This window comes from Capronia coronata (genome assembly GCF_000585585.1).
Source record: "Capronia coronata CBS 617.96 chromosome Unknown acBCG-supercont1.1, whole genome shotgun sequence".
Taxonomy (NCBI): domain Eukaryota; kingdom Fungi; phylum Ascomycota; class Eurotiomycetes; order Chaetothyriales; family Herpotrichiellaceae; genus Capronia; species Capronia coronata.
The window spans coordinates 1,205,816-1,228,854 of NW_006912893.1; the positions used below are offsets into that span (position 1 = coordinate 1,205,816).

At 53.4% G+C, this 23,039-nt stretch overlaps 8 protein-coding genes across 8 annotated transcripts; 4 read left to right on the top strand and 4 right to left on the bottom strand.

Moving 5' to 3' along the window:
* Positions 1-44: 44 nt before the first annotated feature.
* On the bottom strand, positions 45-1,859 carry A1O1_00432 (uncharacterized protein; the record flags this gene model as incomplete). The annotated part of the gene is made up of 1 exon (XM_007721351.1): positions 45-1,859. The coding sequence occupies one exon, from the start codon at positions 1,857-1,859 to the stop codon at positions 45-47; it is 1,815 nt and encodes a 604-aa protein (XP_007719541.1).
* Positions 1,860-2,534: 675 nt separating this feature from the next.
* On the top strand, positions 2,535-7,535 carry A1O1_00433 (uncharacterized protein; the record flags this gene model as incomplete). Its single annotated transcript, XM_007721352.1, has 1 exon — positions 2,535-7,535. The coding sequence occupies one exon, from the start codon at positions 2,535-2,537 to the stop codon at positions 7,533-7,535; it is 5,001 nt and encodes a 1,666-aa protein (XP_007719542.1).
* A 920-nt stretch (positions 7,536-8,455) lies between these two features.
* On the top strand, positions 8,456-8,843 carry A1O1_00434 (uncharacterized protein; the record flags this gene model as incomplete). Its single annotated transcript, XM_007721353.1, has 2 exons — positions 8,456-8,620; positions 8,766-8,843. 2 exons carry the CDS (start codon positions 8,456-8,458, stop codon positions 8,841-8,843), a joined length of 243 nt encoding a protein of 80 aa, XP_007719543.1.
* A 1,051-nt stretch (positions 8,844-9,894) lies between these two features.
* On the top strand, positions 9,895-11,178 carry A1O1_00435 (uncharacterized protein; the record flags this gene model as incomplete). The annotated part of the gene is made up of 1 exon (XM_007721354.1): positions 9,895-11,178. The coding sequence occupies one exon, from the start codon at positions 9,895-9,897 to the stop codon at positions 11,176-11,178; it is 1,284 nt and encodes a 427-aa protein (XP_007719544.1).
* Positions 11,179-12,213: 1,035 nt separating this feature from the next.
* A1O1_00436 (uncharacterized protein) lies at positions 12,214-14,094 on the bottom strand (the record flags this gene model as incomplete). The annotated part of the gene is made up of 1 exon (XM_007721355.1): positions 12,214-14,094. The coding sequence occupies one exon, from the start codon at positions 14,092-14,094 to the stop codon at positions 12,214-12,216; it is 1,881 nt and encodes a 626-aa protein (XP_007719545.1).
* A 604-nt stretch (positions 14,095-14,698) lies between these two features.
* Positions 14,699-16,714, top strand: A1O1_00437 (uncharacterized protein; the record flags this gene model as incomplete). Its single annotated transcript, XM_007721356.1, has 1 exon — positions 14,699-16,714. The coding sequence occupies one exon, from the start codon at positions 14,699-14,701 to the stop codon at positions 16,712-16,714; it is 2,016 nt and encodes a 671-aa protein (XP_007719546.1).
* A 119-nt stretch (positions 16,715-16,833) lies between these two features.
* A1O1_00438 (uncharacterized protein) lies at positions 16,834-19,491 on the bottom strand (the record flags this gene model as incomplete). Its single annotated transcript, XM_007721357.1, has 1 exon — positions 16,834-19,491. One exon carries the CDS (start codon positions 19,489-19,491, stop codon positions 16,834-16,836), a length of 2,658 nt encoding a protein of 885 aa, XP_007719547.1.
* Positions 19,492-20,365: 874 nt separating this feature from the next.
* On the bottom strand, positions 20,366-20,890 carry A1O1_00439 (uncharacterized protein; the record flags this gene model as incomplete). Its single annotated transcript, XM_007721358.1, has 1 exon — positions 20,366-20,890. The coding sequence occupies one exon, from the start codon at positions 20,888-20,890 to the stop codon at positions 20,366-20,368; it is 525 nt and encodes a 174-aa protein (XP_007719548.1).
* Positions 20,891-23,039: the final 2,149 nt, after the last annotated feature.

Below are 23,039 nucleotides of genomic sequence, written 5' to 3' on the forward strand. Positions count from 1 at the left end.
GTGATATTCACTGTTCGCTGTACCGGGCAAACTCTACCGTATATTCAGAATACCGCTCCGCCGATGATGAAAATCCGCTCTTCTTCCCTCTGCACCCATTGCAAGACTTTATTTGCACTCTGGGCCAGAGCATTCCTGGAAGTAGAGGGGCTAGCAACGCAGTAGAGCTCAAACATGGGAGTGACCCAGGCCAGTGCAGTGGCCGACGTGCTGACGCTGTGATGAACCTTGACGGCGGCATGTTTGGCGTGCACGCTGGCATGGAGGTTGTGGTACAACGACATCAGTCGCCTGCGCTGCCTAAGGGTTTCGAAGTTCGGCGAGTACGACGGCATGAAGAACTGAACATTGCCCTTGGACTTGTAGAGGAAATGGCGTAGCACAGTACCGGCAATAATGTCGGTGGGCGCGGGCCGACCGGCTTGAACTGCCATATGGATGATATGCATGCTCTGGTTCCGTCGAAACTCGTGCACGAGATAGTTCTTCATGCTGTGCAGGTCCTCGAAACTCTCCTTGTTTGCGCTCAGAAGGATGATGGCCACCGAATCTTCCTTGGCTATGCGCTCGTTTGCCGCCATTTCGCGGGCCTGGTCGCCGCGCATGTCGAGAAAGCTTACGTACATGTACAGGTAGCCGGTGTTGTTGAAGCCTGGGAGGCAGATAGGGACCCAGGAATCGCCACCACCGGCTTTGATTCCTTCGGCTTCGAAGATCATATTGAAAATCAATTGGAGGTCGCTTGGATGCAGAGAGTGCTTCTTGGGTCTGATGACACTGACGAGCCTTCCTCCTGCAACGACAAGACCATATAGTAGATCGTCCACACGCGCTCTGATCATGGTGTTGTTGATTACGTTTCGATGCGACTTTCTGATCTTCAAGCACTCCAGAGCCGACAGCAACGCTGAGGGCGACCCTTTCGTGAAAGTATCGGCCAGCGACGACAACAACACTTCTGTACCTTGCAACGGTCGTCTGAGGTCGGATGAAGGCCTTACCGAGAATATATGCGTCAAGGTTGGTAAGGTGAGAGTCGACAAGATCTGCATGTACAACGCTTCCAGTTGGACGCGGAGCTGAGCCTCACTTTCCGGAAGGCTCGTGATGCCGACGAGGAACAGATTCGACTGGGAGAGGATGGTGAACAGCACTCCGTCGGCACGGAAACTCCTCAATTGATCACCCCATTCAAGGTACGAGGAGATGATTGTCTGGATGATGCCAACATAAGAGGAGATGACGGCGTCCGAACCATGTCTGGTGTATATCGGCTTGCCTGCGGCAGACAGTATGATAAAGTGCTTTCGCTTGGACTTCCAAATGCTTTGAGCCAGCTCCTCTCCTACAATCTTGTCGTCAGGGTCGTCAAACTCTTTTTCGAAATCCACATCTTGTTCATCGTCGAAGTTGTCTGTATCGTCTTCAAACATTCCATCGCCGAATGACGACGAGAGCCCATGTTCCTCTTGTACCTCGCCGTCAAAGATGCTCTCCGTGTCCTGCGTGTAGCGGCCGAAAGGCGCGTAGCTTCTGATGCTGGAGTTGTCCTCCCCAATCTCACTTGTTTTGTTACTGGCGACTGCTCGAATCGAGGGGCTCGAAGAAACACGAGACGGTGTGACGCGCAACTCCTGCGATCCGTCAGGTCGGTTGAAGCTGTTGACGTCGGCCATGGACACTGCGGTCGTGGCTCCTGCCACAAGGCCTGCTCGTGTAGGAGGACGAGAAGCATCGCTCGATGACGAGGTTGACTGCATGAAGTTTATTTGGCTGGGTCTGGGTGGTAGAGGTGGTCGCTCTCCCTCTTCGGTTGAGGGCCGAGGACTTGGGCTCTCTTGAGATGGGTTCTCTTCCATGTTGGTAGATGTAAACAATCCACTCTCACATCCGGTGGTGATCATTCGGGGTCGAACGATTGCGCTGCTGTCCAGAGTTACGATGGAGTTTAGCCTCCATTATAGGCTCTTTGCCAGGCACACATCCCACAGCTCACGGCATGCATGATGCCATAACCTCGTTGCTGCACGCCTGGAGGCAGATGGTAGCGATGCTCCCAGTCTGATGTGGACAACTTTATGCGTGAAGTACGAGAACATTTGTAGTGTCTCTCATATTGACGTCTGCATAAGTCAAGAATAGTGGTTGCCGCCTTAAACTCATGGTATTGGTCGCGACAGCTTCACTTAAAGTGGCATGGAGACTCTTCCCAAATTGGATGCTTACCTTGGCAGCGAATTCGCGTCCGTGATTGAGCCTCGCCGCAAACCACCGTGTCTTCAATGCCATTCCTGTTTCAATTTGGCCGCGGGAATTTCGTGGTGATGATATACTGAACTGGCCGACAATGGGAATCTAAGTATACCGGTGCTTCCCTCAGTTGTGAGGCTCGGAAAACCAACGCCTGGTTCGGTAACCAAGAGTTTGTCCCATGTTAGTCTCGGACCCCAGATCTTGAACCCCTGAGAATGGAGCCTTGAAGCTCAGCACCCCTACCGCTTCGTCTGCGCAACGGGCAATGCCATTCAACAATCATGTCAGCAGACCCTAAAGCGATTCGTCGCTACCAAGCCGGCGTCGAAAGGGCTCTTGGTCTATTCGATGCCTCGAATGAATGGGCCGATTACATCGCCTTTCTCAGCCGCCTGACGAAGGCATTACAGGCGGCCCCACCACATGCCGACGTGCCTTTGAAGCCGACTTTGGCCAAATATCTTGCCTTGTGTCTGAAGCCATCCCTGCCTTCAGGAGTGCATCAAAAGGCTCTAGAGGTCTACAACCTGGTCTTCACTTTACTCGGAAAGGAAGGCTTGTCGCGCGATTTGCCTATCTGGCTTCCTGGTGTCTCTCACACTCTCACCTTTGCCTCGCTGACTACGAGACCCTTGTTTCTGTCTCTCTACGATGAACATATCTTGAAGCTGTCAAGCCAAGTTTTAAGACCTGCGTTGAGGGCAATCGCGTTGTCTCTCCTTCCCGGCATAGAAGAGGAAAACAGTGAGGACTTTGACAGGACCTTAGGGACTTTCAATCGCCTTAAGGAGATCTTTGCCGAAGATGGGCACGAGGAGTTGTTTTGGCAGAGTTTGTTCCTTGCATCTATCACGAGTAGGAACAGGCGACCAGGTGCCCTTGTATACTTGAACCGACAACTTCCCAAGCTAGGACCAACTTCAATCAATGGTCCAGCGCAAAATGGGGTTGAAACGAACGCTTCAACTACCATTGAGCAAGTCGTCAAGGCAGTGACGACTCCAGAACCGGGTCTTCTTGTGCGGTGTTTTGCTACTGGACTTCAAGATGAACAGGCATTGGTCCAGCGCGGATTTCTGGATCTATTGGTCTCGCATCTCCCGCTCAACGCCTCCATTCTCCAGACACATATTCCCAAGAATGACCTCGATGTCTTAGTTACTTCGGCAATGTCTGTTGTGCTGAGAAGGGACATGAGCCTGAATCGGCGGCTGTGGACATGGTTCATTGGCAGGGAAGATAAACGGGAAGGGTCAACCGACATGGTTCCGGAGTCGGCGGTTGATATCACGTCACCGTCGGATGAGGGCAAAGTTGTCCAACTGACTAGTAAACGCAACTATTTCGAACAACATGGTCTGCAGTCCGTCATACGCAGTCTTGAAAAGATGCTCAGAAAGGAGTCTGTGTCTCCTGTGGACCGAGCTCGTCCTTTCCGCATTATGCTTTCCTTGATGGATCGCTGGGTCATTGGCAAGCTGCCTGTTGAGGCTCTGTTTATTCCGGCGATGCAAGATTTGCGGAGATACCAGACTTCGGCCCCGTCACAAGCCTCATTCGATGAGGTGTTCCGCAGCGCCAACGTATTCTTCGATGCCATCGAGCCCCAACTGATAACTAGCCAGCTGTTTCAACTTCTTGAACAGAGACAGTTGGACGTTATTGAGTTCATCATGGCGAACTTCAGTCTACAAGAGGATGAGATGGCCACAACACATTTACCGCTACTCTGTCTGGCAGTTTCCGAACGAATACTGGGACAGACCACCTCTGGGTTGAGCGAGGCTGATGCAGAAGTAGAGCAGCTGTCTAAACTGCTCGAAGGTCTGCTCACGCTGCTTCCGCCTCAATCTGTGATGGGCCTTGCTGAGACAATAGACGACATTCCCCGCGATGGCTGGATGATGAAGATCAAAGACCTGTATGAAAACTCCTCCTACGTCAAGAAGGCACTGGTCGATGTCATTTCTCCAGGTGCGGCAGCTCAACTGTTACTCCGAAATATTACATTAATCGTCCTGGACTGTTTCAAGACGCCGAGTCGGAAAACCTTTCTCGGAACATCGGCCAGAGCTTTGGCCAGGGCTATATCCAGAAGCAATACACTTCAAACATTGCAGCGGCTTGAATTCGGCGCGCAGCTTTATGCAGCGTTGCGGAGCATGTCTTCGAAGCCAACAGGCTTGAGGTATGAGATGGCGAAGACTATTGCAGTCATAGTCGATACGATTTATGCCTTTGACTCCGACCACGAGGCACTTACAGAACGCCATTTGCTTCAGCTCGTACCGGAACTTATTTCCCAGTTTTGGGGTGTCCTCCTTCCTCAGACGCCGCAATACCACGTAGAAGCTGTGGAACAGATTTGGAAACTTCGCCTCATCTCTCAAGATCTACTCCTTGTGGACAGCAAGATTATGGAATTGATGTGCGAGGAACACTCGACACGAGTTGTTTTGGAAGAGCGTATGGCCAGGTTTTCAACGTTATGGATACATACACGGTTTCCGGAAATCAACGTGGAAATGTTTTCAATGACGATTCGTTTTGAGGATGATGAAGTACCATGGGCTCTCCTCCGTCACCCTGTATTGAGCATCATCGACGGGGTGGATCTCCCGCAGTCGCACGATCCGCGTCGGATATGGTTGAACAATCTCTCATCGATGCTCCCAGTGTTTTGGATCGCTTACGTTGAATCTGTCGGTGCATCGACCCCGCAGCTCGCCATCCTCGGCCTCAACCGACTGCAAAAGGTTTTGTCCATTGCCCGGCAATCCAATGTACACCGGCACGAGATATTCTCACCGCGCGGGTTTTCTGAGATGATACTGGACCTTTGCATGGACAACATTGACTCTAGCCAAAGCGAAGCAACTATAAAGGTGGCACTTTCTATGCTGCGTATGGTGATAGAGGAGACTGAGCTCCGTAATCTCCATACACTGGTGCCCCTTCTAATCCAGCAGTTGACGAACCTGGCTTCGGACAGCTCCCTTCAGGAGACTATGCTCGACACTTTACAAGCGATTTTTGCAAAGCCCAATTCCAAGCCTCCCCCCGGTGAACTCTTGACAACTCTCATGACAGGGATATCGTCAAAAGCGATCGATGCCACCATTGACAAGTGGATCACAGTCCTCTGCAACACCATTCCTCTATACTCTACTCAAACCCTTTTCGCAAACATGCTTAAACTGACGGCTTGCTTCTGCCAACGGGCGAAGGCTTACTTTGAGCAGATGAAGCTGCTGTATGAAAAGGCAGAATCAACCGCTCAGACCAATGGTGGTGATTTCTTACCAAGTGCGAAGAACCCCGAACGATCTCTCGGGAACCTTCTCGCGGGTCTGGAGTATATCCTCGCGCGGGCACATACGCATCTAGTAGATCAGGCAGCTGTGCCAGAGTCAGCGAGCGCCAGCGCCACAGATATGTCCCAGGGTCGATCCATTGCCAATAACCGGCTTACGGTGATCTTATGCATGCAAGACACAATCAAACTCTGCGGAGAGATCTGGGCTTGGAGGATAGTGAAGCGGTCGTCAAACGCGGTTCCAGACAGCAAGTCCTTCGCCTACATATCCGCGCGACTTCGTACCCGAACCAGAAGACTTCTAGAGCATCTGACGGATGCCGAACCACAAGAATGTCTCGAAACCTTGATGGGAATGTGGGTCGATGCTAGCCGGCGCGATTCAGAGCAGGATGTCACCCTGAACTTAATGCAGAGCCTCGACGGAGCAAGACCCAAATTCATGATGCCAGCAACGTTCAATGCTATTTACAATCGGACGAATCCAGCCGCTCTAGACCAGTCTCAGAAATCCAGTCTGTCGGTCGATGTCAATGCACCGGAGCTGATGGCATTCCTGATAGCATACACCAAGGCCTTGGAGGATGATCTGTTGGAAGAGATCTGGACCGACTGCACAGCCTTCCTACGAGAAGTGCTTGCCAATCCCATGCCCCATCGTCAAATCCTACTGAGATTGCTGGAATTTGTGGGCGTCATCTGCCAGAAGATGGAGAATACCAATTTTGGGGAAGTCCTGCGGATGCGGCGAGATTTAAGCGATCTCTGCGCCCGGCTTTTCACTGCCATCTTTACCATCAGACCAGCTGGACTTGACGCGACTGCACAACGACCGTCGGATTCGGGTTCAGGTCCTCGAAGAAGCTCCGTGCAACCTGGCAATGCCATCCATGTGATTTGCGAGACACTGCCGGTGATCGGAAACGCTCTGGGGGACTTAGACCGGCTGAACACGACCATGTCTGGGATAGCCTTGCATATCACAGGACCTGCGCTACGATCACGACAGTTCCCGCAGTCTGTCAACGTTGACATCCTTCAGCTGGTTTATCTTATGGGCAAGTCGCAACCCAGCAATAAAGCGTGGAAGAAGGACGTCCTGGACGCCTACAACGACGGAAAGTTCTTCCAGTCGCCTGCCGAACTGGCCGAACTGGGTTGGATGCCCCTGCTCAAACAACTCTGGCTCTCGGACAAGGGTCTGATGAGTGAACTACTCTCCAGGCTGACACCACCCACTACGGCAGGCTTGATGTTTGGGGTGGGAGCGACAGCAGCACGCATCGAAGCTGATAGACGGACACAACTCACCTTGAGGCGGATTACACTGCTTTTGCTGGCCGCGGATGTGGATGCGTTCGTGTCGGACCTCAGCCAGATAATGCTGAAGATGGAAGAGCTCTTGACCGCGACGGTGTCGTCCTCGCCATCGTCAGGCACTCGAGGAGACATCTACCTGGTTCTTCGAGCCATGACATTGGCCTATTCCCACGTCCACTTGGTTTCAATCTGGCCGATCGTGGATGGAGAGCTTCGGGAACTCCTTTTGAGCATGCGACCGGGCGAAGAGTCTCGTTTCACCAGTTACTCGCAGTTGCAGGGCGCCAAACTCTTAGATCTTCTTCTGCTGTTGAAGCCGGAGGAGTTTCAGTTGCATGAATGGCTTTTTGTTACGGACACCGTCGACGCTGTCTATCCGCCGCATGACGCGGAGTCGGTGGCAATCGCCGATCAGATCGTGGGCAAAAGCACCAATGAGGTCGAGCTTCCTACGGTCTCCGAGGACGAGGTCAGGAGGCCATGGCTGTGTAGCGACTTGACTCGGACCATTGAGGACCCTCAGGGCCTGTTGATGCCGTTCTTCCGGCAGTTGAGCATCCATGCATTTGAAGATACATATAGCCTACAGCCTGTCGACGTGGAGGCATGTCGGAAGGACTTGGTGGCGGATTTGTTCGTGGATTGAAGGGGGGACAGGGTTGACTACCTCACCAGATACATGGGGCTATGACTGGCAGAGGCCAGGGACATTGGCTCTGTTTGTCACAGAACCAATCCATTTGAGGTTGGTGTGCTCTCTGAGAACATGATTCAGCGGTGTCTGATGACAGTGCCAAAGATGTAGAATCCTAGTAGTTCAATAGGAAGAGGCCGCTTGTTAAGCAGCGCCATACTAGTATCTGTAAACCCCTTGCCCGTCGTCCCTTCAAGCAGCGTGTGGCAGTGCCGAAAAGACTCAGCCACACATTCAGCCGCAGGCTGGTTCTACACTGCACTGCACTGCACGTGACGCCCCCGATGTCATCGCTTACTATTGAGCTATCATCAATTGCAGCCTTGGCCGCGCTTTCCCCGGTTCATTCGGTTTCAGATGGGACTGCTTCAACCACCGAGGCGCCGAGTGGAGAACTTGAACTGAAAGTGATTTCGATTGATTCCTATTGCTGCCGACTAGTACACAGGTACTTCAGCTCCACCATCTTTGATCTCCCCTTCCGTGGCCATACCTACGAATCTGCCCGGCTCGTGGCTGATTGCTTGCCAAATATCTCGGTCCGGTTCCTCTATATTCAAAGTCGTCGCCATCCCAGCGTGATACTGACCGAAACAAAAGCTCGACTGTTTGCGACGCCGATCGATCCATCACGCCCGCTACAATGGCTTCCCGCCTCCTCATCCCGCGCATCTCTTCTGCGACCAGAACCATTACTCCTTCCGCTCCCTCGCTCTCCAGATCGTTCCAAACCACGAGTAGACGCTTGCAAGATGTCCCAGTCGCGCCCGTGAAGAAGCCGATTGGAGCTTTCAGAGGAGGGTGAGCTACCTACAAGCCAAACTGGGTGTGCACAGGCGACTCTCATGGGAGCATAAGCTCAAGTGCAGGACATGGGAGTCGGAGTCGGGGTCGGCGGGTTTGGAACGTCAACTAATGTGTGCTGTACCAGACTTTTCGGATTCTTGCTCGGCTCGACTCTCGCGGGAGCGTCGGTCTACTACTACATCCTTCAAGAATACAAGGTGTCCAACGAGCTGTTGACAGAAGATATCTATGTATGTCACCAGATTCCCTTGTTATACACATCATATCTCTCCAGTCCGTTGCAGCTGAGCAACGACTGTACTGAGATTGTCCCTCATTACAACCCTCTCCCCCGCGGCTTGGGAACTGCGCGCACCTAGCTAACCTCAGATACAGGCTCTTCAAGCAGCTGTTCAACGGATCCACTCCTACGTGACGGAACTCGAGAACAAAATGTCTCAAATGAAAAAGTAAAGCTACACGGATTGAGGGGGCTGCTTTGGGAGACAACGTGGGCACGCACGAGATGAGATGGGCTTGATTTCCTCTCTTGAGGCGGAATGCGCGCTGCTGTACTGCTAGCACATACTCGGGCACGCTTTTTCCAGGTTTCAGGTTTCAGCGTTATGTAAAAGTACAACTCCTGTGTCAACCTGCCATTTCCGCTCAAGGTCTCCCTTCCCGGTTGCCGCAATGCTGTTCTCACGCTGATGTACAGAGTACATCACCCCCGCGGCGGCTGTACGGCCATCAGGCGGCAGGTCCCGAACATCCGCATTATTGCGGAGGCATCCTCTGAGATGCTGTTCTGCATGAAAGATGCCAAAACACCTTCCGTGCCTCCCGGGTCTCCAGGAAGCCTTCGGCGCTCGTTCGGTGCATGTGAGGAGCAAACACATGGTCATGTGTACATGGTGACGTAGACAACCCGCGTCTGCCGCTCCAGTTGAAGCCTTGCATGTGTCCAGCAAAACCATATAAGCGCTGCATGACAAGGCTGTGTATCTTCCTCACTGCCGAGGGACTGACGGTTCATGCTTAGAGAGGCCACGCGGCGCTGTTCGCGTGATTTATATTGACGTATAATAACTGTAGGATTCGGCAACCCGCCGGACTGAATCAGAATTGCGTCTCCAGGCAAGGGCACCGCGTGCTACTCCATGGGTATCTCTCTTTCAACACGCCAAATATACTTGTTTCGTGTAGACTAGACATTTGCTAGACGACAAGAACACGTCCCTGCAGGCAGAGGTAAGAGCCAGGCATGGGTGCAATGGTGATAGCCTGGGTGATTGATGAGCAAGGCTGAGACAAATAGGGTGTTAAAGCGGCAAGGCGATGGATGTGAAGCGGCCCGCGCAAAACAGCCGAGTCACTCACTACGGACTGACACAACTCTCGCGGACACTTGCTAAATACTACTACGTAGCAGACTACCGTAAGAGGCGTTAGTTGTCAAAGACTCTCTCCCCTTGAACCACTGTACTCCTCTACACTTCCCTCTTTTCCTCTCCCAGGAAATGAAATGCCTCTGATCGAAGAACTCCCCGTGACTTCAACCCACAACCGCCCATCTCACGGCTGGACCTACGTTCCCGACACGGGCGCCCCCAACCCGATCCCCTCTGCACCACTCTTACTCGGCTCGCGCAAACGCGGCCGCGATGGAACAACCACACACGCGTCAACTGCGCAGTCGCAGGCCGCGGCGCACAAATTGTCCGCGAAACAGGAGAAAGCCATCCAACAGCGCCTGAACGATCTGGGCAAAGAAAACTACCGCGACGTCCACATCCCCGTGCCGAAGAGAGATGGAGTGGCGGCTGGGAAAGGCAGAGAGCGGGAAAAGGAAAAAGATCGAAAACCGTCGCAGAACGTTCGCCGGATTCTGGCGTATAGTCGCACGTTTCAGCATTATCTGGCCGACGAGGAGGCTGGGGTCAATGTCTATGGGAGTGCTGGGATCGTGAGTGGCGTCGTGGGAGGAGTGTCGAATACGGGCGCAGCTAGCGGTGGGCATGCACAAGGACAGCAACAGCAGAAACCGGCAGATTCGAAAAGAGTACGAGGAGGGGCGATGGTCGATAAGGAGCAGGAGAAGATGACCACTGCAGCAGGGCGGCGAAATGGGTCGTTGAAACAGAAACAGACAGTTTCAACGCCGACAATGACAACGACATCTACGAATACAACTACAAGGACGACCAAGACCAGGAAAGGTGGAGCTATTGAATCCGACACGTCTGTTAAAACTGAGAGTCGGGCTGTCATGGGAGATACGGATGTCGATATGGCTGATGCCCCTGATATTCCTTTGGTGTCGGTGTCAGCGGAAACAGGAACAAGTGCACAACAAACGCAAATCCAACAGTCTCCGTTGCCATCGACGTCGACTGATCCGAATCAACTATCGCAATCGCAATCGCAATCGAACCAGATACCAGAAGACTCTGTCGTTAGTTACGATCCAGCACTGGACCGCGACCCTCTTCTCCGCACGCGCGACCTGCCCAAAATGCCCTCGGAGCGCGTGATGCAGGCGCTCCTCGCCGAGCCGCCACTCAGCTATACGGCAGCACGGGCGAAGCCGCTTGGAGGGGCCGTTGATGGGATGTCGGTGTCGACACGCGCAGGTGGTGTTAGTGGTGGTGGTGGTTCGTCCAGTCTACTCCGACCTCAGCGCTGGTTTTGCACTATTTGCGGATACTGGGGTAAAGTGCGGTGCAAAAATGGCTGTGGTGAGAGGGTGTGTGGCTTGCTCGAGTGTTGGAGGGGACATGAGGGCGTTTGTTCTCTGGGTGCGTATTGACGGAGCCTCGTGGGTTCTCTGTCGACTCGTCGAAGGCAGAGGAGGGGTGGTCATTCAATAGCCCTTGATGTCTCTCTTCCTTGAAGGGTAGAATGGTGGCTATGAGCTTTTCCTCCTCTCCGGGTCGCCCTCTCTCTGTCTTCCCAACGCTGAGGAACTACGCTGCTGTGGAGGAGTTGACGTTGCCATGAGCCGAGCGGACGGTGAACGGCAAATGGAAATGGAAACGGAAGGAGAAACAGGAGAAACAGGAGAAACAGGAGAAACAGGAGAAACAGGAGAAACAGGAGAAACAGGAGAAACAGGAGAGAGAGAGGACATTGACTGACGGTGTCTAGCTTTTTGGTTTTATTTCGATGCAGCGTTCAAGCGATGTCTACCTGGTACACAGCTCTTCTCCTAACGTACTGTCCCGTCCTGAGGGTAAGTTATGCGAAGATCCGGTCTTCAGGACTGATGCTGATATGACCATGCATAGCATAGCATATTGATGCGAATATGATACCCCCCCATCTGTACTACTTGTCCTTATTCATATTACATATATATAGAAACTACGTTACCCATTTGTCAAAGAGCATGTTTTCTCTCAGCATGGTAGATTTGCCAGTGTCCATGGTTTCTACTTGTTCCTACTATCAAGCATCTTCCAAGTTGAATTCATTATGTCTATTTTGTTTTTAGGTGAAGTTCAAGCCTATACTTTATACAGCGATCCGAACACGGTGGGTATCGGTTCCCAAGGAGTAAACGAAGATCCGAGTCGTACGGGACATCGAGTCTTCATCATAGTCAGAACAATTATCTGCTTCTTCTTCTGCTTCTTCATCTTCTCCATCATCGTTATGATGAAGTGAAGTTCAATTTCATGAAATGGGGGTGCACTCTGCCCTGCCTGTCTTTCCAGTCAAAACATTTCGCAAGCAGACTCGGTGCACGCTCTCCGCCACTGCAACCCAGGAACATGAGCATGAGCATGACTCCCTTCTACTTACTTATAGACAGTGCTCCTGAGGCCTTTATAAAGAGACCAATTCAATCTTGTCCCCGTTTTGCACCACAAATCCCACAGACGCCCGCATCTCCGGAATTCAAGTATCGAGGCGCGCTCCTCGCTCTGCACGTCTCGCTGCGACATGACCAGTTTCGTGGGTCTTTGTTGGGGTCTAGCACGTGGGAACATGCTGTGCAAGTGGCGGTTAGACGAGAGCTTTTCAGGGAGCAGATTGGACAGGAAATCGTGGCGGGAGACGTCGTTGCGGTGGAGGAGGAGGAGGAGGAGGAGGAGGAGGAGGTGGTGGTGGTGGTGGCGGCGGATGTTAAGTGAAGTGTTCGTGTTTTTGCTGCACTGGTCGTCACAGGTGTTTTCTCTGTCATGATTCTGCTCGTTGTGAGTGTAGTGTCTGCTGCCGCTAGGGAGGGCGTCAATGGAGGAGAGTCTGCGACGGTTATGGTGGTGGTAGGTTCTGCTTTGGAGGCTGGAGTAGTCGTCGAAGCTGGACGGGGCTGTAGAGTCGGTGAAGTGCTAGATTTGCTGGTGGTACAAGTCGATGGGAGGTATGGGGATGTCGGGTCTTGTGGTGTATGGTCATCTTGGGATGGATGTGTTGACGGCTGTTCTGACGGCGTTACGATATTGGAAGACTTGTCTTGCTTCGTCGTCCTCCTAGACCTTCTGTCCGTCTTTGAGTTGTTTCCGGCAGTATCTGCTGAGTTTGATGCATTGGTAGCAGATCCAGTTGATTTCGGTTCCGCATCAACTGTGTAAGACTGTGGGTTTGACCCATCACCGTCACCATCAACATCGCCGCTACCGTCGTCATCACCATTACCCTTACCATCACCGTGCTGTGGCTGTGGCTGTCGCCGTGGCCGTGTCTGTTGTTTCTGCATCGGTTTGAAATAGCGATCCAAAGCGCCCAACTCTTGCAGCTCGTGCTGGACATTAACATCATCCACATCTTCGTCATCACATACCCGCACCATCCCATGCCCATGGCTATCCAGGAGTTTGACGCCATTGACATCCCTTGCATCTTCCTCGCCCGCATCAACATCGACCTCCTCATACTCCTCCTCTTCTTCTTCCATCTCTTCTCCTTTCACTGCATTCTCAACCTTTTTGTTCGTCTCAAACCTCGCCAACGCAGCAGCCGCCCGCAGCTCTCTTCCGCGCTTACTCTGCGCGACACGGGGTTTCGTCCCAACAGGGCCCCTGCGACTGAACTCCAACCGAAGACGCTGGTCCTCATCCTCGCCGAGCGCGACGCCATTCTTGCCGAATTTCTTCTCGATGCGACGATCGCGCTTCTCCTTCCACGTCAAATCGTTGGCGTTTCCGTTCGCACCCTTCCTCTGTCTTTTCCGTCTCCGACTCCGAAACGTACCACCACACAACGGCAGCCCTTGCAGCTGATCACTCCCCAAAACATTATTACCCATAACAGCGCCCATCTCGCTCAGCGTCCTCCCACTGCCCCAGAACCCTTCACCCGTATACCCCCTGGTCCACAACGCCTTCAGTTCCTCGGCGTACATGTTCCTCGTTTTCCAGAAATCCCGGCCGTGGTTCATGTGCGCGTTATGCGCCAGTTCGTGCATCATGACCATCTGGACCATGTTGAAGGGGATCCAGCCGCCGTTCTTGCTCTGCAGGACGAGCTGGATGATCTCGCCGTTGTTGAAGTTGCGGCCGATGAATTCGCGGTTCGGTTCGTATTCTTCCAGCGTCGTCACTGAGAGGTAGTGCTTCTTCATGATCGGTAGGCATTGCGCGGCGATCGCCCGGAGATATGTGTCTGCGAGGTCGTAGGAGGCTTGGTCAGAGGCCGGGCGGGGAAGGGGCTTGATGAATACGATTCGGTCGTTGGGGTGGCTTGATTTCTGGTGGTTGAGTCGGAGGGTGTTGAGCGGCATTTTTTGAGAAAGAGGGCTTGTATGTACACAGTCTCTCTGAATCGTATAAAGTGCGACACAGGATGAAAATTAGGGAATAGAGCAAGCCATAGACAGTACAATACAATGTATGCTGGGCTCACGTAGGGCCGGCAGTTGACTTGGTAGTCAGTGTTGGGTTTGGGTTCTTTGTTCTCTAGAATCAATCGTCGCCGTCGCCACTGTCAAAGGGTCCGATCCTCTCTCGACGTACTTTAATTTGGAGACGCGGTGGGTGCGAGTCAGTATTGTGAATCTGGGGTTGGCTGCTGACTCGTGGACACGGTGCACGATCCGACAGCCGAGGTCAAACAACGACGTGGATTGATTGAGACATGGAGGTGGAGGCGGAGGCGGAGGCGGAGGATGTCCGGTCAATGTATCTCACTGCATACGAGACTCTGGCGTCTACGAATAGTCTGTCTGATCCTCTCAGAGAGGAGGTCTTCTGGCATCACCAGAACGGGCTTGTCTCAAAGGGATTTATATGTGGATCCTCTAGAAGAATACATAAGATAGGTGAAGCCCTTTCGGCTCTAATATCTTGCTCTGATATTCTGAACACCCCGTGGACTGTACTGGCATCATGGACGGCTGCAAACCATCATCAGCAACATCCGGCTTCTTCCAGGCTTCACCTACCATCCCACCTCAATATAGCCGGCCTGGATCAAGCAGCACCTCCGACCACGACACTTCAGACGACACCGTCCTGTCTCGCATTCTATCTATATACCTCCCCAATACGATCCCGTCCGAGATATCCAAGCCCCTACATGACTTCTCACGACTCGTCCTCCACCCATCAACACTAGCACACACGGTCGACTGTGACACGGATGTGCCCACGCTCCACCCGCTGACGACGTTCGGGGAAGAGAACAAAACGAGTCCTCTCCGCACGAGCGAAGGATGGCGAGCGCTGAAACAGATCCAAACCCGCGCCGGCGTGGTGGGATACGGATACCCGCATCTCGCGATCCACCAGAGCTTCAACCGTCGAGTGCATCAGTTCGCAACGCTGCATCTGTGGCACGGGTCCTGCGCCGTGACGACGTGTCCGATGGCCATGACCGACGGGGCGGCGGTGCTTCTGCGGCGCCACCTCAACGATTTGGACGGAGACCAGCCGGGACGTGCGGAGGTGTTCGTCGAATCTTACAAGCGCCTTGTCTCCCTCGACCCAGCCTACGCGTGGACCAGTGGACAATGGATGACCGAGCGGTCGGGAGGCAGCGACGTGCGCGGCACCGAGACCGTTGCGCGGCGAATGACGGCCAAGGAGATCGAAAGTGATGTGGTGAGCGGTCGCGATCGAGACGCCCACGGCCTTCCGCTCGGGCCGTGGCTTGTCGACGGCTTCAAGTGGTTCTCTTCTGCCACGGATGCCGACATGGCTGTCCTCCTGGCGCAGACGAGTCGAGGCCTCAGCGCATTCTACGCACCTCTCCGCCGTTGCGTGGGTGGTTCGTCCCCACTCGGCACGGAGGCCGGGTCATCCGAGTCGTCAAGACATGACTTCACCAGTGAAATGAACGGCGTGCGTCTCCAGAGGTTGAAATCGAAACTCGGCACAAAAGGCCTGCCGACCGCAGAGCTCGAGTTGAAGGGGATGCGGGCTTTCCTGATCGGCACCGAGGGTCAGGGCGTCAAGGAAATCAGCGCCGTCCTCAACATCACGCGGCTGTATACCGCCAGTGCTGGGGCCGGCTATCTTGCACGTGGCCTGGCTGTGAGCCGCGCATACACGCACGTACGGCGAGTCCGGGGCGGCCAGCTACTATGCGACAATGCTCAGCATTTGGCCTGGATGGCCGACGAGAGCGTCAAGTACCGCGCCCACACACACCTGGTCTTCCTGGGCGTCGCGCTGCTCGGCGCCAGCGAGCAGGGTCACGAGGCTGTTGTGGCGAGTACACGCGCTGGAGTTCTGATTCCGCGCAACAAAGAAACCGTCGACACGCTACTGCGCATCCTCACGCCTGTCATGAAGGCTCAGGTGACCCTGAACAGTGTATCGGGTCTGCGGGCGTGTATGGAGTCGCTGGGAGGCGTTGGATACTGCGAGAACAACGATGACGGAGGCGTTCTCAACATAGCCCGATTGTTCCGCGACAGTGTCGTCGGTACCATTTGGGAGGGCACCACGAGCGTCATGGCGGAAGACGTCGTGAGAGTCCTCAAGAACCCGAAAGTCAAGGTCAGTGTGCTTGACCGCGTTTTTGGCGCTTGGATGCGTGCCGTGCTCGCGGCTGTGGATCCGACCTTCTCCAAGGAGTGCGAGACTGTGAACAATCGCTATGATGCTTTGCAGAATTTGGTCGACAAACTGGACGCTGACCAGCTGCACCGCCGTGGAAGGGAGGTTCTGGACCATATCGAGGCCATCGCTTGCGCGTGTCTCCTTATGTATGATGCGTCGGTCGATAGAGACATTGCCGCCATGGCGGTTGCTAGGAGGTGGATTGTGACCAACGCTTTACCATTGGATAAGGTACAACAAGACAGTTCGGGAGATTGGACCAAAGAGGTCGATCTCGACCGGAGGATATATCTCGGGCCAGACGCTGTGTCATTGATGACTGTACAGGCGAAGCTCTAAAAACAGTGACAGAGTTGGCATTTGGCATTCGGCATTGTAGCATGTCTCAGGCTGACCATAATGCAACATTGAACACCTCACCCGTAGCAATGGCTGTAGAACTGTAGAACCGAATAAGGTCAGGAAAATACCTCGCGCAATCTGCCAACGAAGCCAGCCAACCCGGAGATATTGGAGACCGCCGGCCCCGTGACAGGTCCGGGGGCGGCCACCGTGGGTATGACGAGGACTTGATCCCCTGTCTCCATCCACTCAAATGTACTACCAAAGCGGAAGGTGATTCGGATTTCCTTCTGGTTGTCATTGCTGCCGTCTCCAAAGCTTTCTCCCTCGTCGGCGTCGAAGCCGAATACATCTCCATCGGGGGAAGCCGGGACAGCCTCACCATCGTCTCCCTGCTCATCTAATGCCACTCCAGTCACCTTGACAGCGGCCCGTACACTGTTAATGTATGCAGTGGCATGGCCGCCCAGTATCAAAGGAGGCGAACCTCGTCGAGCAAAGTCGGAGGAGGGAAAGGATGCCGAGAAGGAATGGTAGCCGACGAGTTCGGTATTGCTTGGATCTCCCACCAGCACCATGCCTTTCCGAGCCCTCTCGAGTATCGTCGACTCCGGCCCGCGGTTGACAGGCTCGACCCCAATGGTTCCGGTTTCTCCTTGCTGCATGCGGACTACTGGAAGTCTAAGATTGCGTAGTGACACGACGCGTACAGTCAGAAACGTCGTCGCGGCTGGCCCTTGTCGGGCCGTGGGAGATCGAGAACCCTCGCCTTGATATGACCGTGCAACATTGGTCATAAGTCGCTGCGCATAAGGCGTTTCTGACCCGTAGGACCTTGACCTCACAATCGGTTGGGAAGACCGACTCGTTGACCTTTCCCTGTCTATAGTCAGAGGTCCCAGACGCAGAATATTGCCAATTGAGAGTGTTCCTCGGGAGACATAGCCACATAAGACTACTCCCTGATTGGCAATCCGGTCTTTGGGGTCTGATGAGTAGACGCGCGATGGCGGAATGCTGAAAACCTCGTCAACATGGAATAGAGAGAAATACCCCGACATGGATTGTTGGATGTCCTGAGGTCTGACAATGGGAACGGATCGAAGGAGGGCATGAAGTTTACTGATTCCAGATCCTGTCACTGCGCTGGTCATGAGAATAGGAACTGCTGGGTTGCCATCTTTCTCTCCGATTGTAGCCACGATCCGATCGACCTCCGCCTGGTCGGTAATATTAATCAATTGAAGCTCAGGAAAAGCGCCCGCAGAGTCCGCTATCAGTGGAGGAACAGAAGAAGTGTTGAGCATGACAGGCTTCCTTCCGGCCGCCTTGAGGCGTGAGAGAAGCTTTGCCAACACCAGTCGCAGCCCGGTCCGGTTGGCGAGATCCATTTTGGTAATCGTAATAATCAACTGCATCCCCAACCTCAGACATAGATCTAAGTATGAGAGCGAAAGATCCGTGCTCTCTGAGCTGCTGGCCTCCGCAGGTGGCCTCCCTGCGAGGTTTGATGTTTGGACGCGAGGTGTCTCCTGTAGGTAATCGTCCGCCGCAACACAAAGGACAGTCCATGACGGCTTCCAAGATATCACACTCCGAAGCGTAGATTTGGCAAACCGAGGAAGTCCGGGTGAATCTGAGAGAAATACCAAGCGATCGGCTAGGTTATGAATGTCTGTCCAAGACGAAACATTGCCGGAGGCATAATTGATGACCGGGCGTGAGGTGCTCTGCTCCTTTAGGTAGCCAATGATTTCCTGGGCGACCGAGCTGGTGATGCCGGACGCTATCTCATGTCGATGCTTGAGCAATGACAGACGACTTTTTCCTCGGCCGTTATCCAGAGTAGAAGTCGAGAGTGTGCCTAGCAAAGAAGACTTGCCAGCTGAAGTTGCTCCCACTAACGTGACTCGGATTTGCTCGGAGGAAGATATCTCCGCCATGGATCCGTCCTCTTGCTCGGGCAGCCTGGGGGATTGCTCAAGGTCCGCCCTGGCTGATTCCCGGGAATCAGGATAGACCAGAACTTCTGCGACCCAGAGCTTGTCCGCCCTCAAATTGTCTCCGTTAGAATCATCGTCATCCTCAGCCCACTGGCATGATCCCACTGCTACTTTCCGTACAACGTTCGTGGTGCAGCCCAAGCTTGCGGCCATGGCGTCAAGATTAGTGAGACTTTCTGTTAGTTCGTCCTCAGCCAAGCCGACGAGTGTGCCATCATCAGCCACACCAATCTCATAAAGTGCTCCTTGACTCTCTTCCAGCCCAGGCAACAGGTTTGCTGGCCGTTCCGGGGCGCCCAGTCTGGGTGTTGCTTCTGGAAGCACTGGTAGGACCAGCTGGGCATTCGATGAGGAATGGAAAGGCGACGACTGTTGTAGTCTCCATAGCAGCTGTGTTGTCAGTTGCTGTAGTCTGGCTTGACGAGCATGCGCTGATGGCTGAGAAGTGGCGGAACGGTCTACACTCGACTCACTGGAGCAGCCTTGTTGAACGAAAATGGACTGCGAAAGGTAATGCTGAGGATGAAGCACCACAGCAGCCGTGGAAGTCGAGACAAATCGACGCCTTGGGCGCAGCAGTAAATGCAGTTTATATTCCGTGGAGCCTTCCTGGTTCTCGGGTTCTAACTTTGTGAGCCCGGTTATTTCAGCTAGTCCTCCATTCAGTGGTGTCTCGCTCAGATGTAGCGGCTGGGGAGAAGAAGTGCCAGGGGTGGACCATGGTGACTGTATTCGAGGTGGCTCATCCTGAAAGGTGAAGATGGAGGCCATAATGTTCCCTGACGGAGCTTGTCTCTCCTACTCTTTCGCAAGTTTTATATGGGATATCGCTGTAAGGATGGACACAATAATGACAGAGGTAAAGACCGGGTGATCGTATGAGAATAGTAGAGGAGTTGGGACAAGCGAAGACACATCGTTGCGGCGACTGTAGGTTGGATGAGACAAGAGTGTCTTGATGAGCAGGCTGGTGGTACTTATGATTCCGTCGAGCAGATGAAGAGGGCAGTCATGGTTGTAGGGGCTGCGATCTGGATGGATCTCATGGCACAGCAGCTGTCGACTCACCTCCAGTTACGCTTTGAAGTGATGTCGAGTCACAGATGCTCGATGAGCCACTCACTGCACGCGACGGCCCGGGGATGCGGTTAAGCCGGGGACCTTGAAGAGCGGCGGACCGGCCTTGGCACCGGTACAACATGAACTTGGTCAACTTGAATCAATATGACCTCTTCTGTCTATGCGCATCCTCTTGTCATGTATAATATTGCACGCCTCGGATGGTTGATCTTGCTAGAAAAGGCCAGATATTTGACGTCAGACTCAATCAACTCGTCTGGGCTGAACGTGTGTAGATCATGCAATACGTGGCAAAAAGACAGGTATAGTGGACGCACGCTTCACAGGGTCCATCATTCCATTGATCGGGTATCTTGGGTATATATGAGCTCGCTGAAATCGACATTGACCTGACTTGGCCGCTTCCACACAAATGCCTCAGCATTGCTTTGGGATAAATCAGTGCACCGTTTGTGCTGGGAGAATAGTCTCTCTAATTGTGCTCTCATCCATCAAAATGTAGCACGACCTGACTGAGTGTTGGCTCTCCATTTATGGTTCGACTGCGCAGGAACGAGAGACGCGCTCATTTGCTCTTGTCGTCTCCCTCAGAGACCTTCTCCCACTCGCTATCAGTACTCACATAGCCGGAACTTTCGCCCAGGCTGCGCCGACGCCTAACCTCTTCGACACTTTCTGACCTCTTAGGCTCCAGCAAGGTTGGGGATAGCTGCTTGGGTCTCTCATGACTTTGACTTGGCACAGCCGCCGATGGTGTGGTGGTGGTCGTAGCTGAAGATTCCGGGCCCGGTGTCTCCGTCTCCGTATCGGTGTCACTCGCGTGCTCTGGTTCGGGTTTCTTCTCCTTGTTTTCCTTCGCCGATTGCATCTGCTGTTCTCTTGCCATTTCTTGGGCGAACCAATTGATGGCGTACCAAAGACCGCCGCACAAGCCCGACAGCACGACGAAGTGAATGGAGTATGTCGCAATGAGGAGTACTAGGAGGAGGAATTGGAGGGCGGCAAAGGAGGCATTGGTCGCAACCAGCAGCGTCGGTGTCGGTCCGGGGGTAAAGATAGACTCCCAAAGATCTTGGAGGAATGAAGCCATCTTGTGAGTGTGTTCTTCATGAAACGTGCAGAAACGCGTAGAGGAAGAGTGTCGCAGAGTATTGGCCAAACGGCTGGCGGTAGAGATGCCCCGCCTCTCAGGGATCGTGCAGCAGAGCTTTAGCAGATTCAGAACAGAGCGCCTGTCCTGCAGCCCTTCAGACGTGTTTAGATGAGTCCTCTGGGAAAGATAGGTGCCTCTTGTGAGTGTTTCTGGAAAGGTTGAGACCGCCGACGTGGCATGGAGGGAGAAACAACAGGGCGAGTGACGGACTTCGAGATGCAGCCGACATCGTCATCGGCCGGCCACCAAGTCATGTGCTTCTCTCATGCGGCGCCCGGGCCTTAGTCAGCCACCAGCGGTCATTGCCGGTCTTTCATGAGCTCCCTCTTGGAACAAGGTCAGCCTGCTTCTTGCCTTTTCACCAGCGCTCTTCTCTTGGCACAACAACTACGAGTATCATACATCTCCAAGGCCCCGAACCTGGTCGGTCGCGCTTGTCGAGGAGCATGCTTTGTGGTATGGCAGCCTTCGCCTTTTTCTGGCCTACGGTCCACGCGCTTCAATCGAACCAACAGACGTTGCTCGACCATGCTTCTTATTTCTACGACATACGGTGTCCTTTTCCCCTTCAGTGCTTGGTCCTCCTTCTCTTGCCAGATTGGTCCCCCGTGTTTGCACCTGAAACGGAAGACTGCTGCCTGCTGTCCCAAATCTGTTGGGGCAAATGGGAAATAACAACGAGAAAACAGGACACCCTGGCGTCTAGGCTATGCTGGGCAAGCTCTTCAAGTTCCCAGTTGTATGATCATGGGACTCGGTCGTCTTGCAGTGGTTGGGCGTTGGCCCATGATGATACAAAGCTCCAGTCATTGGCAACAAGCCCTGGACGCCTGCTCCTTTACCCTGATCACACAATCCTTCTTAAGTCTGATTCCATTGCTGAAGATGAATATGCAACACCGACTGAGATAATGTGACCTTGGGTTTCAAGGAAGATTGACCGTTCGATACATTGCTTGAAAAGTTGCAGTTCCCCAGAGGGTTCTCCCCAATTGTTTTGCTTTCACTTTCCACGAGGCTCTCAAGTACTGCAAAGTCTGCTTCTTGGGCTGTCTTGTAGGACGAATCAGGCGTGACCGAAGGCTTCATGGGTGCCGGGTTGGTCCTTTCGTGTCCACCTGTGAATCACCGTTGTCCCGTTCATTCAGGCAGCGCTGTCTCGCTTAACTGCTTAGGTATTCTGGCTTATTTTGATGTTGACCGCGTCAATGGGCTTGTGTTTTATGCGGGTAATATGAGCTGCCGAGATCTTGTGCCATGCCGTGTTCACTGTTCGTCGCAATGGGGTGAGCCGGGATACATAGGTATGTATCGCAGATCTAGGGTCAAACCTAGCATTGACCTCAATCAGATCTTATCATCTGCCGCGATACCACGAATGTGTCTACTGTGTGGCAAGTCATCTTTCCTCTGATTGCCGACACCTAAGGACTTGGGATATCAGCGCAATATTGGATACGGGGGCCGGAAGGGAAAAGCTGGACCGCGGCAGGGAGTGTCTCCAGCATCGGACCAGGGTAAGACGGCTGTGGGGGTTGGTGTTGACTCGCTTGCTTGTGAGAAGAACGTTAGTGGAAAGCCCAAAAGTATAGGTCGTCGCCAGTCGCTCCCCCAGGTGCGGAATGTCGGCCTAGTAAGGGGTTTCTGATGAAGGGAGATGTGACGCCTGACAATGGGTCTACATACTACCTTAGGTCCTATACTATCGACCTCTTCCTTACCTAGGTATAGGTTAGATAGGTCCTGCAGGGTAATGAGGACCTTACGAGGCACTAGAGTTTCGCTAGCAACTTGAATGGCATAGTAGTTGAGAGAGTACTTGGTACAAGGTACTAGTAGTACTTGAAGCATCCAGCAGACAGCGGTGACTGAATGGAGTACATTATTATTAGGTACACTTACTCCACATAGTACTAAGATGCCTAGGTGCAGTACTAGGACTGCCAGTTAGTGTCCTGTGGGGTGCTGTGATACTATTTCATGGCTTGCTGAGCATCTCATTGGGGAGCACCGAAAGACCAATGAAATCACGTGGTGACGAGCTCTAGCCCCCGCGGCCGCCAAAACTGCAACTCCGCCTGCGCCT